The sequence below is a fragment of the Galeopterus variegatus genome, unplaced genomic scaffold (genome assembly GCF_000696425.1).
Source record: "Galeopterus variegatus unplaced genomic scaffold, G_variegatus-3.0.2 Scaffold1230, whole genome shotgun sequence".
Lineage (NCBI taxonomy): Eukaryota > Metazoa > Chordata > Mammalia > Dermoptera > Cynocephalidae > Galeopterus > Galeopterus variegatus.
In genome coordinates, this window is record NW_007727341.1 from 186,981 (window position 1) to 204,913 (window position 17,933).

At 37.6% G+C, this 17,933-nt stretch overlaps 1 protein-coding gene across 1 annotated transcript in view; it reads left to right on the forward strand.

The window, feature by feature from the left end:
- Positions 1 to 467: 467 nt before the first annotated feature.
- Positions 468 to 17,933, forward strand: part of KCNIP4 (Kv channel interacting protein 4) — a 220,934-nt gene continuing 203,468 nt past the window's right edge. Inside the window, exon 1 of the mRNA XM_008575744.1 lies at positions 468 to 723. Coding sequence (XP_008573966.1) covers positions 612 to 723 — 112 coding nt within the window. The 5' untranslated portion in view covers positions 468 to 611. The remainder of the gene's footprint in view (positions 724 to 17,933) is intronic.

A 17,933-nucleotide genomic window follows, 5' to 3' on the forward strand; every position in this document is an offset into this window, starting at 1 on the left:
AGCTGCTCATGGGATTCCACAGGGGCTTTCTAAAAGGGACTGCAGACACCAGCCACCAGAACTGATTTTTTGCTAGCATCAGAGAGGGGGCTGAGCTGTCTCCCGGAGGAGGCTCTGGGCGGAGAGAGCAGCTGCTGTGGCAAAAAGGAGACATTCGCAAGCTTCCCAGGCAGCAAACTAGCGCGCAGACAGCCCTGCCCAGCCTCGCGTGGTCAGCGCGGGGAGCGCCGCCGTGCTCTGCAGGGCAAGTTTCCTGGGAGTGTCCCCTCTGTCCGTGGACACTGCAAAGTCTCCAGTTCTCTAACAGAGGTTTCCCTCGTAGCTCTGAAGTCCAAGTACTCGCCGGCTGCAGCGCGGAGTCCAGAGGCCGGTGCACTGTGCTTGAGGGGAGCCCCGCCAGGCCAATGCCAGGATCAGCATGAGAGACTGCACTTAGCCCAGGTCTGTCCTCACCCCGGGGGCCGCCTGCTTTGCCCGGTGCATCTGCGAGGAGCTGCTCACTTTTCCCCCTCGCGAGTCTTTGTTCCAAGCCAGACATTGCTCCGATTCTCTAATTAACTCTCTCCGCTCCAAAAGGGTCCGGAGGCTGGGATGCTCTGCCAGCATAGAGGATGTTGACTCTCGAGTGGGAGTCGGAAGGACTGCAAACAGTGGGTATTGTTGTGATTATATGTGCATCTCTGAAGCTGCTTCATTTGCTGGGACTGATTGATTTTTCGGAAGGTAAAGTGGTCGCTCCCAGTCTGTGCGGTGGGTGAGGTCTGGTTCCGAGCTGGAGAAAGACGCAGCAGAAGTTGAGAAGGCTTAATGCCCAAAGTAAAAGTTTTAAAATATGCATGCTTGACATAGAGCAGCCTAGCGACTGGACAGTTCATTTCTGTTTATCCAGATATTTGACACTGGAAGGGAAGGGATATGGTAACATTTTCTTTCTATTTGAACCTATTTAGGTTTACGGTATTTTTGTGGGTTAAATATATTTCCAAGGTGGGAAGTTAGGACTCTTTACTGTGGGGTGAGAGTACAGGTTGGTTTTTGGTTGTCAAGTTCATGTTGGCTACTATGCCTTAATGTCCTTAATGATTCCATCTACCGAATGAGTGTCTTGATTTGTGAGGGAAATATCTGTGTGTGCCTCATTAGTTAGGAGGTGCGGGGGTGGAGCTGGGTTGTTAATTATGATATAGAATGGGTAAGCTTTGGGTATAAAATTGAGTTAATGGGTTCTCAGCAAAAATGTGCTTTTGAACGCTTAATTTGCAAGTGTTTCATTTACAATCCCCAATGAACCACTCTGCTCATTTGGCTCCTGAGTGGGAACCCATACACATAGCACTGTTGCTACCAATAAGTATTCTGTGCATCTAATATAAATTTTACTTTTGCTGACCAAAATCAATTTTGTTATTCAAAGACTGGAAAGTTTAAAAAAGAAGTTGATCAACTTTGCTTTAACAATTCAAATACATGTATTCAACCCGTATTGTGTTGTATGTATATACGAACAAATATGTATGAGAGTACTTCAAAAAGTTCATTGAAAGATTCATATTATTTTTTAATTTTATTCCTTTGCCAACTTTTTGAAGTTCCTTTTTATACACTCCTTTATTTTTTTATACACTCGTTTATTTTTTTCAAAAAATAATGCTTCTACTAAAATAACATACTTTGGATCATTTAAACCTAAATCATTTGATATCAGCTCTACATCCCAGATCTCCTTTTTTCCCAAGTTAAAGAATGTAGTCTCTGAGATACTTGCTAATATTCTTCCAGATAAGGATATGATCTTTTATTGCTGAGTTATGAATATTCACTTCTCACATCATGTGTAATGTGGGAAGATGGAAATATTTACACTTGCCCATGCTTATTGTAATCTTTCTAACTACAGAAGCTAAGACCTAGTAGGTAAGATGAAACTACATGAGTTATATACAAGTGTTGTCTGTTAATATGTTAATAATGGTCAATGTATCTTATCTTCAGAAAGTCCTTTTTTTTATTTTTTTCCTGCAAAGTAGGTTCATTAGGTTCTGTTTAGACCAATGTAAGAATATAAGAAGTTTTCATGTAATTTCCATATCTTTATTTTCAATCTATGACAAGGTCTGCTTAGATGCAATGAAAATAATATTGAGTTGAAATTAAATAAAACCTCAGAAATTAGTTTTCCTCTTTTCTCATATTACACAGTAATTTTATTTTACCCCTGGAAGGGAAACAATGCAGAAACAAACATATCCAAGTGTTACACAACAGTGTTGCATCGTCTTGAGATTTCTGCCTCAAGGTGCTAACATCGACGTCTTAGTAAAATACAAATAAGATCATTTCAATTCCTACGATTGGAATAATTTGCTTCAGTTTCTTTTTGTCACCATATTATTATTTGTTCTCTGATTTAGTTGAGTTATAGTCCCCCACTTTAGTGCACTCAGGGTGGCTTGGTTTCAGAGCTCGGTTCCAAAGGAGAACCACCATAGAGGTATTTGAGGAAGTCAGTTTTCACAGTGCTATTAAATAGCACACAGTTCTTTTATTGCTAATGTTGGTAATGTAGATATTTAAAGTAACAATTCCCAAGTTTAAGAACCCTGGCAATGACTCAGATTTTATTCTTTAAGTTCTGTTTTATGTTACTTAAAGTTGAAGGTTTTCAAATTGAAACGTCAAATTTGAGTTCCAACAATATGAAAAGCAGAATTAGAAGTGTGACTCTCAACAAGAATCACAGGATTTTGAGCTGATCCGAAATGTATTCCTGGGGATAGATATCCAAATCATAATCATATTCATATCTGAATTTGTATTTCTTTACATGCATATATACAGTTGTGCCTACATATTTATAGATATTATACAAAATGTCGTATAAGCGGGGAAGACATTGAATTCATTGTATAAGCCTTCATCATTCTAAAATACAAGCTGTGGGTTACCATAGATGAGAATAAGGCACATATTTTACATTCATGAGAAATCAAATCACACAACAGCCACTTAACTTCTACAAGGCTTTTAACCCCAAACCAAGCATGAGCCCCAAGCATGGGACACAACCATGGCACATAAGTGAGCTAAGCCAGACCACTGACCTTTACAATAGATCAGAGGCTGAATTTAAACCAAGCCAAGTGGTCTCCTGAGCCCCTTTCATTCTAAGGTATTCACTGAATTTTGACCACATGTGATTCATGCATTCATGATGAGTGTCCAGTCGAAGTAGAATCCAATGATGAGGCCCAATAAGAACATGAGAATTCTGGTGCAGGCTTCCTGCCTGTGTCTTCTCAGACTATGACAGTGTCTAGGCACAAACAGAACCTATGTATGTTGATCACCAGCCAAGTGGAATTTGAAGAAAAAGAGACAGCTAAAGAGCAAGCCACAAAAAATTAGATTATCAGGGCCTTCATTCTTTCTAGCTTCAAATAAAAAAAAAAAAGAATGCCATGGGTTATCCCAGTGTAGATTCCTAAACACTTCACTAAGATTGCATCACGTAGAAAGTATGGCCCATGATAAGCGAGAGAATTAGCCACTCTTTTGTGGTGGAGAATTGAAGGTGATGAGGCCCAGAGCAAAACCTTGAGCTTCTTTTAGGCAACACTGAGCCTATATGTCAGCTTCAGAAGGTAATAATACTTCAGTGGCCCCACCTTAGAGTATTTCCTTCAGTGTGACTTTGTACTTCAGTTAACTTGAAAGTACCTCTGAGTCTATTTGAATAGGAAGGCCTATATCAGTGTTGAAATAAAACAGTATTACCTTAGTATTATCATCTCCAATGCTGATGAGAATTAGCCATGGATAGAAAAGAATTGGGAGAAACAATTCTCCCATTTAAAATAGTTTCCAGTTTTGATAAAGTCCTATTTTTAAAAAGTTCTATTTCAATTGGAATCCAAGATTTAGGAAGCAAAAGCACTTTGTAAAGAGGATTAAAATGACTAATAAAATTTAATATAATGATGTGAGGTTTTAAACATATCTACTCTTTAATAAGGGGAACGGGGCAGAACACTCACAAGGTTAATTTCATCATTTCACAGTTTAGCACGTAATATGTCATGTTGAATTCTACCTGTGTGCCGGGTCCTCTATCGAGTATTGACTGATATGGTGGGAAGGTGCAAGATGAACATTAAAGGAAGGTGCCCTCAGGATGCTTACATTCTAGTAAGGAAGACTGCTTACCAAGCAAGACAGAAGGAAATCAATGCGAGGCATAGACCCAAGCAATGGCCTGTAGAAGCCATAGGTGGAGTGGTGCATTCAAGAAAGGAATCAAGGGAAGGCTTCATGGAGAAAGAATAGTTGTATAGAAACTTGAAATGGGAGAAGGATTTCCTAAATTGTAGAATGGGGGAAGAGGATTTCAGGCTGAGCAAAGAGCTTGAGCTCTAACCCTAAGCACTGACACAGAATGATTTGTATGGATAAGGGCAGTGAATCGAGGGTGTTTTCCAGCACATGAGTCTTAGAATGTTACCATGGGAGATATGGCTAAAGAGGTCACTTGAGGTTCAGTGCTGGGAGCACACATTTATTCCTAAAACAGTGAAGAGTTGAAGACTCAGTCTTCAACTTTGAGGGCACAAATGGGACAGATCAGTGTTTTAGGTGGGTCAACCGGGAAGTAGGTGAAGATGAGTTGAGAGGTAAGAGAGTGTACGCAGAGATGCTAATTATGCTTCTGTAGCAATTCAGATAAGAGAGAAGAAGGACAAAAATCTGCAGAAGTCCCTCCTCCATAAAATACTTAGGGGTAAACTGTCAATTTTCAGTTTTTCCAAAAATTCTCATTTAATATGATATCCATGGCTTGCAGCTGTTCTGAAACAGCAAAATTGTATTTTATTTCAGGGTAATGTTGTTTGCTCTTAAATATATTTCTTATGAGAAAAGAAATGAGGAGCATATGGAGGTCATAGCTATATAGTAGCTCCATTTGTTGTAGGAACTTAAACATTTGGATAGATTTATCTGACATCTTGCATGTTCTTCAATTATGTTGAACTTCTTATTTTAGAAAATTTTACGCATGAAAAAAAGTATAGAGAATAGCGTAGTAAAGTGTCATATATCCATCATCCAGCTTCAGTAATTACCAATACCTTGCCATTTGCTTTTCAGAATGGGCTTGCATTTAATAAGCATTTCTTGATTTTCTACAATATGCTAGGCACTATGCTAGGTCCAAAGATGCTAAGATGAATTAAAGATAGTTGCTGCCCTCAAGGGACTCTCAGTTATTCAAGGAAAAAGGGAATATAAACAAATAAAATGTAATACATTATGGTAAATAGATTGGTACTAGTAAGTCGAAGAAGAATGTAAAGTAATTAAGTCCAAGTGAAGAAGATGGAAGCAATCAGAGCTGACTCCATGGTGGAGGTGACCTCTAAGCCTGGTTTTTATGGATGAAGAGAGGTTATCAAGTTAATATGCAAGAAAGGTGCTTATGCAAGTACTACATATAAAACACTGGGTGAGTTTTACACTGTAAGTTTTACTGTATGTTAAACATTTTGTGTACCGTGTATAAGCACGGGGATGTGGTAAACCACATGGAATTCCCGGAAGACCAACAAAAAAGTGTGAGACGAGTTGACATGTTTTTATTACTTCTCCTTGACTGTGCAATTATTTTTTCTCTTTAGCATGTGCTTGGAATATAGAAGATTATTAAAAAAAATTATGGCATGGATGTCATTTGCTTCCATACATTAATAGTACCAATGTACTTCTACTTAAACCACATAATCAAGGACCTCCAGTGCCTTTCAAGTTTCCATGGTAGCCTGAAAACTGTTGATTAGTTGATCAAGATTTTTATTATTATTTTTTTCTGTTAGTAAGATTTCATATCAAAATCCCTCTGCAAGTTAAAGATACCCGCACACCAAAAGCATCTGGGACTGTTGTTTATTTGAACCCCTATCCCTGGAAATCATTTCAATTGTGACATCCAGTAGTGAGCTGCAGAAGGTCAGCTTAGATGGGCTTTACTTTGGCTGAGAAAGCAGCCCTTTCTATTCTGTAACTGGAAGAAAAAATTAGATTTGCAATTGAAATTTAACAAATTTGTATGAAACACCTACTGTGTGGAGGGGAATAAAGGACAACAGGATATTTTACTGTCTTTAAGAAGTTTTCAAATTGGTGAAAGTCCAAACAGCTCATGAATAACTAATCTAAGATGAAAAACTGTCTGGTGAGAGGGAGCAGGGACTTTAGAGACCTCAAAGAGGAGAGTCATCCCATCCAGTCAGGAGATTTCTGGGAAGTCTGCATGAAGATGGTGACACTTGAAATCTCAAGAGCTGGGGGATTGAAAGACTTTGACAGGTGGAGGCTGGAAACTAAAAATAGAAATTTGAACTATATTTGAAAAAGACAGGCAGTTCCCTGAAATCATTTTTTATAATAAGATTGGCACTAAAAGGTCCATTAATCCATTTAAAATACCAAGTGTCTGTCCTGGACCTGGCAATGTGATTGGTACTGATTTGTTTGGGAACCATTATTTTTCAGTTTTGCTCACTTTGGGAACCTATTCCCCACCCCATCTGGGAGAGGAGAGTTGTAATATTAGCTGGGGTGGGGGTGGAGGGTAAGAGGTAAGGAAGAGAAGCAAGGGCTTATACCTGTCAATAGCCTCCAGCCCAAAATCATCAGGAAAACACACCTGTGGCGGAAAATTTTATGTTAATTCCTCATTGCAGAAAGAGAATACACACCATGTGGAAATGTGGAGCATCTCAGGAAGAGAGTGCTTCTAACTATAGGACTCACAGAGTTCAGCTTGTGTTAGGTGCTTTTGAAGAGGACTTAAGAAAGCAGGGCATTGATCGGGACTGGATATTGTCAGGAAGCCAGAGTAATTCCATGATTGGGTATCTTGTAATTGTATCTAAAAGTAATGAAGACTAGACAGCGGCTAAAACAGTAATTGATAAAGAAGCAACAGTTACTCATATTAGCTGGGATGGGAGGATATTTGGTCATTTTGTGGTTTAAAGTTTATGTTTTTGCCTCTTTTCAAACATGACAATAGCATGGTCTTGCTTTTGTATTGATCAATCATGGGTACAGAGTAGTCTTGTCTGATGTTGATATTCTGTGAAATTGTTTATAATCAACAAGAGAACATCGAGTCCTTGCTAATAAACCAGATCAGCTCCTTCCGGATGCCAGGAAAACAGGGAGTACCTTTCTGCCTCTCACACATGGTAAGGGAGAGGGCAGAGAAGGTGAGGGGGAAGCGTAGGCTACGTAGCAAACAGATCTCAGTTTAAATCCTAATTCAGTAACTGTGAAAAAGTTACTTAATCTCCCTGAGCTTCAATCCCTTTTCTATAAAATGGGACTAATTGTACTATTCCAGTTGTGTTGCTTATAAAGGAATACCTGAAACTGGGCAAATTATAAAGAAATATAATTTATTTCTCACACTTTTGGAGACTGGGAAGTTCAAAGTCCAGAGAATATATCTAGTGAGGGCCTTTTGCTTGCTGGTGACTCTCCACAGCAATGAAGGGTATCACATGGCAGGAGTGGGCTGAGTGAGAGAGAGCTAAGCTTCTCCCTCACTCTCCTTATAAATCCATCAGACCCATGCTTATGACCACCCATTAAATCATCAATAGATTAATCCATTCATGATAGTACAGTCCTCACAATCTAATCACCTCTAAAAGTCCCCACCTTTCAACTACCATTATAGGATTTTCCACCCTCTTAACATTGTTACAATGGAGATAAAGTTTCCAACACATGAACTTTTGGGGGACCCATTTGACCCATAGCACTAATAATCCCCACCTTTCAAGACTGTTGTAGGGAATACAAAAATATAAGTGAAATATCTAGCTCCATGCCTCACCCACAGAGAGGAGCCAATAAAAGCCTTTCTTGTAATTATGTTGGGATGACAGATGCCATTCCTCAAGTTAGATCAGTGGTTTTTAACCTTTAGAATGTATCAGAATCACCTAGATGACTTTTAGACACAGATTGCTGGACCCCAGCCTCAGAGTTTCTGGTTCAGTCGATTTGGGGTGGAGGTCTGAGAATTTGCATTTCTAGTGAGTTCTTACTTGATACTGATGCTGCTGGTCCAGGGGCCACACTTTGAGAATCACTGAGTTAGGGAGCAAATCTGAAAGGCCAAACCCATGATATCTGCAGTATGTTCTTCACTGATTTCCTTGGCACCAGTTGAGCTTTATTCTAGAGCAGTGATCAACTAGCTTTTTCTATAGTAAATATTTTAGGTTTTTTGGGTCATGTTATCTGTCACAACTACTGAAAACTGTTGTACTACAAAAGCAGCCATTGACAATACAGAAACAAATGGTTGTATTACATAATCAAACTTTATGGATGCTCAAATTTGAGCTCCATGCAATTTTCACATGTCACAAATATTATTTTTTTGAAGTTCTGAATTTCTTAATCATTATTTTAAATGTAAAACAATGTTTAACAAGCAGATAATACCAAAACAGACAGCAGGCTAGATCTGGGCCTCTGCTGTAATTTGCTAATGCTTGTTCCAGAGTTTTCAGTAGAGGAATCCATTGAGAAGGTTCTCAGGTTAAGGATCTATTGCTTTTTGGAAACTTATTTAGGTTTTCTGAGCCTTCATTCTCATTGAGTGGATGGGAGTCTAGTCTGTCTTTTTAGGTTGGTGGAATTATTCATCAAATCAGCAAGTGATTTCAATTAGCATGTATGTGTTTGTTCAAAAAAATGTCTTCCCTTTTCCTAATTCCATGCTTCTAGGCCAACTTAGAGGGTTATTACATAAAGTAAGCCATCTAAATGATTTTGTCATATAATGAGTCAATTCTGGGGCTAGACAGTTTTGATTGCCCTGACCTATTCATTTTCATTTTAGGTTTCATTGTCTCTTGGACAAGTTTGCACTATGCTTTTTTCATTGAGTTTGTAAACTCTAATGTAGTGGATTTTTTAAAGACACATTTCCACTTTTAAACTTAAAGTGGTGTTCAGAGAGTTGCAATTCATTGACTCTTTCGAGTCTAGGGCAAGTATATTAAATAAACAAATGTTTTTTAAAAAATCAAATCACCTTAAGTCTGAACTCTCTTCCGAATGAAAGATACATAAATAGTGGGTAAGATTATGATCTTTGAAGTGAGTGAGTTTATAGCTCTGCCTTTTACTGGCTCTACGATCTTGGACAAGTAATACAACCACCTGAATCTCAGATCTCTTCTGTGTAAAATGGGGAGAATAATAGTACCTACCTCACTGCATTATTGTGAGAATTAAATTAAATGATTTTTGTAAAAATTACGCATAACACAGTGCCTGGCACATGGACACTAATAAATATTGGGTAGTACTTGTAGTGTTAGTATCATGGCTGTCTTTATTCTTCATTGTACCCATTACTAAATAAACATAATCATTCATCCAATTATCTATGAAAAAAAAGTTAGTATATGTAATGTGTGACAGGCACTGTTCTCATCATTGGAAACTTGACAGCATAATTTTGGCTAAGAGGGGTTTATGTAACAATGGTCATAAAAACAAAGGTTTAGTAAGTTGCCCTATTCTCACATGATGCAGGGATTAGGGAGACATAAAGGAGAGACTGGCCAGTCTTATTCAGAAGGTGGGAAGCATCAGAAAGGGTTCACAGAGATGACCTTGGAGCTGAATCTGAGTGACACTTTCAGCACTTGGCTTTATGCATCCTTGAGAACCACTGACAATTGATAAAACCTAGGTTAGCATTTCCAAGGACACGTCTTGATCCCAGTCTCTGAGTCCTGGCTTATGTTAATTTCCCTTTCCCATAATGCCTTTTCCTACACAAATGCCACACTTATTTTTTTATTTTAGCTCACATCAAAACCTACCCTCTGTCTAATACCACCTTTCCTGCCTAGTCTGAATTCAGTTAGTCCTGATGTATGTTATACAGCAAACATCTCACTTGATAATAATAAACCTTAATTGTGTTCATTCATTTTATCATCAGCTGGAGAGGAGGGAATCCTCTGTTCAGCTCAGTGTGAATTTTCCTCGTATCTCCACAGGTTCCAGAGCTATGCAGAGAGTATCACGGAGACTCAACAAGTACTTATCAGTGGGTTTCTCAATTACATCATTGATGGATTGTCCCTTTTTCATATCTCCACAGGTTCCAGAGCTATGCAGAGAGTATCATGGAGACTCAACAAGTACTTATCAGTGGGTTTCTCAATTACATCATTGATGGATTGTCCCTTTAAATCACTATACTAGTCTCACCTCAGCCCCATCTCTATCCCACTCCTCTTGCATTCTGACTTCATATTCTTACAAGAGAAATCTTCTAAAACATGGAAACTCACCCTCAAGATTCTTCTACATCACCCATAAAATAAAATATCAGTGTTTGGATAATCCCCAAAGATCAGGATCAGAACAGTGCCTACCAGCCCAGAGTCATCTCTGGTCATTTCTCCTACCTTTTCCTCTTTCTGCCCAACCTCATGTTCCAGCAACACTATATTGAAGTTCCCTGAGCATGTCATGTTGTCTCCAGCTGCCATATTCTTGCATATACTGTTCTCTCTGCCAGAATACCCTCATCCCCTTCTCATATTTCTTGAAACATCTTTTCAACCTTCACCTCTTAGTTCATATTCTTCCTCTTCTGGGAAATATATCTTGACTTCCTTAGACAGAAAAAGCTACTCTGGCCCTGCGGCTTCTATGTCTCTTCCCCAGCCTCTCCTGTGCCTCCAGTGCTATCAGACTACTTACTGTTTCCACAACACTCCATGCTGTTCCATGCTTCATGCCTGTGCTTGTTCTATAAATGTCTGTCCTTCTAGAATGCAGTTCCCACTGGTCTTCACCTGATTAATGCCTTCTTATCCTGTAAGTTCAGCTCAGTAGCATCTGTGCCAGAAAGCCTCCTTTGAACTACCAAGTTGGATTAAGTGCTCATTTCTGTTACCCCAAAGCTCTCCATTCTAGCACTTCCAACTACATTAAAATTTTGATTTTTATGTCTTTCTTTTTCTCCAAACTTCAAGCAGCACATAAGCAGAACACTTATTTCTTTATCCTTGGTATTTTGTGGAAGTGAGTGAGTAGATGGGGAGATAAAGGATAGGCAGGTTTTTTCAGAGATTCTGGTAGTAAACTTCTCAGAGTTTCCATAACAGTCTTGAGTTAATATAATTTTTAAGCATTTTGTTTTAGGCAACCTTGGCATTATTGGCATTTGCTTCTGGATAATTCTTTGTGGTGGATGCTGTGCTCTGTATTATAAGATGATTGGCAGCATCCTTGGTTTCTACCAACTAAATGCCAGTAGCACCTTTCCTAGAGTTGTGACAACTCAAATTGTCTCCAAATACTGTCAAATGTCCAAGGCGTCGGCGGGAGGCACAAGCACCCACCACCCCCATTGAGAACCATATGGGTTGAGATGTAACCATGCACAATTTGTAATCCATTTTATATACACATATTAATAAATCATAAAACTGAGATTAAGCCTGAAAACATAGCATTGAAAATCATTAAAAACCCAAACTGAATGCTAGAAAGGGTATGTTTTTCCATTATACAAGTAATAAACAATCAGTAGGAAAAATTTTAAGTATGAAAGAAACAAATATAAAGAAAATACCCACAGTCCCATCATTCAAAACATAACCATTGATAATATTTTTATTTATTTACTATTAGTTTTTCTACATGTAAGTTTGGTCCTTTAAACTTTATAATACTCTATGTATTGTAAAATTTTTATAGCTTTAAATTAAATATTAGAGCATAAATATTTTTACATTAGAATACAAATCCTTTATAAATATGTAATACTTATGTTATATTCTGTAAATATGTGTGCTACAGTTTACTTCTTTCTGATTTTAGAACATGTAAGTTATTTTTATGTTTTTTTCAGTACTTGAAAAATTCTGTAATAAAATCTTTGTGTATGAAGTTGCTTATGTATTTAGAATTATGTTCATAGAATAGGGTATTAGAAGAAGAATCAATGGGACAAGAGAATGAACTCTTTTAAGTCTCTAGACAGATATATAAGGCCAATGTGCTTTCCACTGGGGTGGCACAGATTCACCTGTCACATTGTAATCCTGGGGAGTGCCTTGTGGTTCGAGCTCACTGCACTGCCAGTACGTGCTATTGATTAGGGTACACTTTGAAGGTGGATATTAAAGACCATGTTGACAAGCTAAATTTTAATGTTTGTTGGTGATTCCAAGAAACTGTGTCCTAGAGTTGGCTAGACTACGAATGCCTTTAAACCAATATTAGAAATTCTAACTTTGTGCAGATATGAAACTCCCATTGTAGCTTGAAGATGCTCTCCCTGTTCTTTTCTCTTGACAATCAGGATGTACTCACTTTATGAAAAGAGCTCAACTCTTTATCAGCCATCACACTGATCTCAGCCATCAAACCTGGCACCAAGTTGGCATTAGATTATTCATTGAAAGAAAAAAATGGCATACTTTTGTATTAAATGAAGTAATTTTGGGGTCTGAACGTATTTGGTAAGAAAAATTAGCATGCATAAAGTTATTGTTATCCACATGCAAATAAGTATTTCCTGAGCCTTAGTAATAGATGTGTTTTACTTAGATGACTTTAAATAGCAAGAAGGGAGAGACTCCTCTTTTCAGAAGTATGCCTATGTTCTCTCCAAGTAAAAGTGTGTAGCATTTTGTTCATGTGACAAAGTCTGGAACCAAGAATCATTGATATTTTGAGGAAGAATATATGAAAGCCCATCCAAACTCTGCTATGGTATATACAAGTCATGATAAAGTAAGGAGTTACCTAAGGTCTCTTTATGAATTAATGGTAGAACTTGGTTATAGAGTCAAAATAGCACTTAAATTAGGAGATACTGACCTTTGAAGATAGACAGACATAGGTCAAATCCTGCCCATGAAACATTCTGGCTGTGGGTCCTATGCAAATCACTCAACCTCTCTGAACCTAAGTGCCCCTGTCCATAAGATGAAGATCATTATAATGCCAACTTCACAGAGTAATGTCGAGACAAGGCACACACCTAGCACTCATTGAATGGTAAGCACTCACTAAATGTAAGTGCCTAGTATTGTAATTCAAATTTTCTAGTGATTACTTCAGTGTCCCCACTTCTTACAAAACTATTGTTAGGAAGAATCCCAAACGTTGTGAGCAAAGTTACCCAAAATACAGTTTTCTTTAAGCTAATTTTGAGTATTTTGTATTGTAACTTATACTAGGCTCAGTTCTATTTGTTCAGTTTAGAAAGTCCATAGGTATTTTCTGTATCTACTTTTATAGATGAGGAAAGTTGTTCAAAAAGGCTAAGTAACTTATCTAGTTTGTTACCAAACAGTAGAACTGAAATCAATCAAATCTTCGGAGGCTAGAGCTCAAGATTTTTTCTACTCTAACCTTTCTAATGCTAAGTCTTTTTTCTAAATCTCTGTGATAAGTGAAGACATATTCTAAGTTACCTGGATTAGTGAAATCAGGATAGTACATTTGGGGTCAAGTACTTTCCCAGACATTCATTAGAATAGAATTAAAGACGTAGTGAATTTATATGTTAACAAATCCATAGTCATTAATGACCTGGTCACAGAAATTACCTAATGAATAAACAAAATAATCTTGAACTGGCAGCAGTGAAGAAAATTGCTGATGTGATTCCTAATTTAAACAAATTACAGGGAAAAAAAAATGGACAATGATAAAATAATTAGAAGACTCAGGCACCTGAACAAATACCTAAATCCCACAACTGTCTTCACTATATTCAGCAATTCCTAAATATCACTTATGCATTGAAGTTGAAATTAGCAGGAGTTTTTAAACAGCTCTTGAGTGAAAAGTCAGAATTAACTCCTTCCTGTTACTGCAAAATGTTCAAGGAGACATAGAGAAAATTAGCCCAGTGCATTCCTTCATGACAATAGAGGTTATATGCCTACAGCTCTCTTTGAAAAGATACATCGTTAAAAATTCGCACAAATAATACTTTAGACTTAAAGCTAAATGCTCAAAATGGTAAGCTAGTCGTAGTATTGTTGTATATCTCTTCTCCAATGCCTCAACAATAAAACAAACATAAAGCTTAGCATTTTATAGCTGTATTCAAGGAAAAATGCAAACTCAGCAAAGAAATTCTGTAGTTGCAAAATCTTTCTAAAGTTCTGAGTTGACCTTCCTATCGAATATATTTCAAATACATAAATTTTACAATAATAAAAACTATTTTTGCCAATGGTTGTCTAAGATGAGTGGAGAAATTTTTTCATGAAAACAAATCTCACCCTAACATAGTCCAAGGGGACCTGAATATGTCTGTTCTTTAGGGAACAATTTAAGTCCTGGAATAATTATTTTTCATAAGTCTGCCAGCTTCAAATTTGCTCAGACTGGAAATGTAGGGAAATTTTTCAAGTGGAAAGGGGTGGTTTGAGACCTTGTACCATGATGTCTATACCATGAGTTATCTCCTCTTATAGAATTCACTTGTTTCATTACAAATGGTGTCAGTAGTGGGATTTCCTAATGGTGCCATGTTCTTCTCTCTTGAACTTGGCTTATGTGTTGCATAATAAGCCACTAAAAGACTGCTGGTGTATCAAGCACAATATGAATTCCAAGATACCAAGTATATTAGTTTGAGGCCAATTCCAGATATAGGAATATAGGATCGGCATTGAGTAACTCTTGCTATCTTTTCCTTCCTTTGCTTCTTGTTGAGCCTTTTAAATATGGATGAGGACTAACTACTAATTATCTTCATACTTAACTATGGTGGAAAAAGAATAGAGGCAAATCACAAGCAGAGGGGTAAAAGTTAAACTTACTTGTATTCTTATTTCCATCTCTCCAGCATTTCTTTGGTTAAATAGAGTATTTAAAGTTTATTTTGAAAGAAAGTAAACAAATGAGAAATATTTCCTCCCTCCTGTATTCATACACTACTAGAGAATATTTATTTAATGTACCTCCTAGTAAAGTAATCTCCCCCAAACATTTTCTAACATAATAATAAAGAAGTCTTACTCTGTAGGTGAATTAGGATCCTTGAAATTGCACCTGGCCCTGTCCCATCTCATCACCAATTACTCTGTATTATCTGTTTTTCCTTCAAAGGCTAAAAAAATTGGATATTTTGAATAAAGCAAAAAGTTTATTTTCACAGTAGCAACTAAGCACTTTAAGTATAGTCAAAAAACTCACAACACTGCTTGCTGCCTGAGGAAAATAAATGCAGTGAGCATCAAACAGGCTTAACAAATGGCTCAGGATAATTTTTGTGACAGAAGCTTAACCCTGAGTAGCTGGGGAAATCATTAGAAAAGTGGATGAAGGCCAGAGAACTCAGCTAATTATTGCCTCACAAAAAAAAAGCTTACTGAACTTTAAGCTGAAGCATATCTTCTTTGAATGTTACCAGAGAAATATCTTTTTTCCTCTAATGAATGTATAGACTATGACCATAAAGTATGATGATAGAATAATTAAAGACTTGAACCACATATTTTAACCATGGCTGGTATATGCTTTTTCCCTTCATGTCAAAATCTAATTTTCACTTTCATCCATAAGCCGTATGGCCAGAGGTGGGCTATGCATGCTGGTCAAGCCTCTAGGTCAGACATGGATTTGAGTTCTTCCTCCACTATTTATGAGATGTGTGTTCTTGGACAAGTTATTTCATTTTCCTAAAACTCAAGCTTCTCTATGTAAAACAGCAGCAGACCTTCATTGGGTTGTTGTACATACTAAGGGATGAAGATTTTACATATGGAAGGCCCTGGAATATAAAATACTTATAGGCCCTGGAATATTAAAGCCCAATAAATAGCAATTCTTCAGTAGTGTATACAAATATATATTCAACTATTCTTATGGTACGAGTATAAAGAGTGGGAGATTAGTTAAAGACAATCTTAGAGACTTTTTTTACAGAGACTTTTAAAAACCATACTTTTGCCATATTTTAACCAAATGCTGTAATGGAGAGGTTGGCATTCACCTTTGTTAGCCTTGAAGAAACAGAAAAGTGCCTGGTGGCCTGTTTGCCCACGGGCAGCGCCTCGACTTGCCCCTCCGGCATCCTCCCCATGTTCATTCTTGTCCAATTCTGCCCACGTGTTTGTCCCCACTAGAATTGCTGGTCTGCTCTCCTGCGTCCATCTGAGGTTGAGCTACCTTTAAAATCAAGTCTGGTGCCCTTTTATTTCTCTCACCTCCTCTTATGACTTTTATGGCACAAAATCCACTCCACTATTCTCGTTTTACTGTTTTCAGTGTTTATTGCATCTCTTAAGTAAAAGCTTCTTGAACACAGGAAACATGCAATAATGGCTTTTTATTATCCATAGAACACATAGCACCTTTTATAACACATAGAATTTCATCAAGAATTATTGTTGTTTCATCTGCAGAAATACATATAACAGAGTTATGTGATTCCCCAAGTGAAAAAAATAAAATTCCTGAATAATAGATCTAATTCATAAAAGAGATGATTATTCATAATGGTATATTTTATTTTTTGTGAATCACTATATGTGCTCCCATCTCATCTTCACCACACTTTAGTATAATAGAGAGATTTTTTTTATCACCATTTTACAGACAAATAAAGTGAAGGTTAGAAACTAAATGACTTCCCGATACTGTTCTGTCAAAATATTCTAACTAGATGTTTATACTTGATTATAAGCTCAGATCAAATGGACAAAAGATGAGTTGAACAACACTTTAAAGATTTGGATTAAGTGTTCTAAAGCTAAGATTGCTAGTTAGTTATAAATCATGATCACGTTATCACCATATATAAGTTTTTCTTCTCACATTTTTCAACATTGGAACATGTAATTTGGATACTATGCTTTTTTATGTTTGTTTTCTTCTGTTTACTTTTGGATGAATAAAATGATAAAAGAATTTGAATTTTTAGGCTTGTTTTTAAATAAAATGGGACAAACATGGCTTGTTGGTTGCAACTTTAGGATCAATGACCACTACTACTACTGTGATGTCTGCACATGTATCTATAGTACCCCCTCTTCTGACTGTCAGGGTCCCTCAGAGGTAGCCTGATAAATAACATCACCTTTACCCCCACCTGGTTCTGAACAAGTAAGGACTAACACAAGGAAATGGGAGAGGGGGATAAAATATGGCCTCTGTTAATGACAGAAGCCCCAGGTTGAAGGCTATAGCTCAGTGCCAGGGCCACATCGACCTGCCTGCTGGGCCCAAAATTAGGCAGACTTGGCCTCTCAGTCACCAGTGATGCACACCGGGATGGACCCCCAGCACATGGCATGGGAAGGGTGGTACTACCCTGGAGAGACTTAGGTTTTAAGGAGCAAAGGAGATTCCTGCTCCTGTAGACAGTTTGCTCCAAGAAAGAAAAAAGAGAAAAAGAGCAGAGCAGAGAAGTTAGCCTTCCTAAATCCACCTATCAAATAAGTCATTTCTCCCCAGGGATGGAGGAAGTAAGTCAAGTGATGTCAAGGTGGTTTAGGGAAGATGCATCGCCATGGAAACCAGGGGGGGTGCCTTGCCTAACACTGACCTCTCCATAACTTTCAGTAAAAAGTACTAGCTTTATGAGTTACAGCACACATAGATTTTTAATTATAAAGTCACTTCTAATCAAAGCATGTGAAGATATATCCAAGTTGTGTGCACAGTGCATTAATATTTCCTTATATAGAAGTAGTTTTTTGTATGTTTTCATTGCATTCCAGAGACCACTGTTTTCTGTCTGGGGACGCTTGGGGCCAGAATCTCTGGGGTACTTGATTCTCATGTAGATTCTCTGGTTTTACTTTCACATTCACGTCTCAGAACTGGAGCCAGCACTTTGCAGTTTTATACAAGCACCCAAG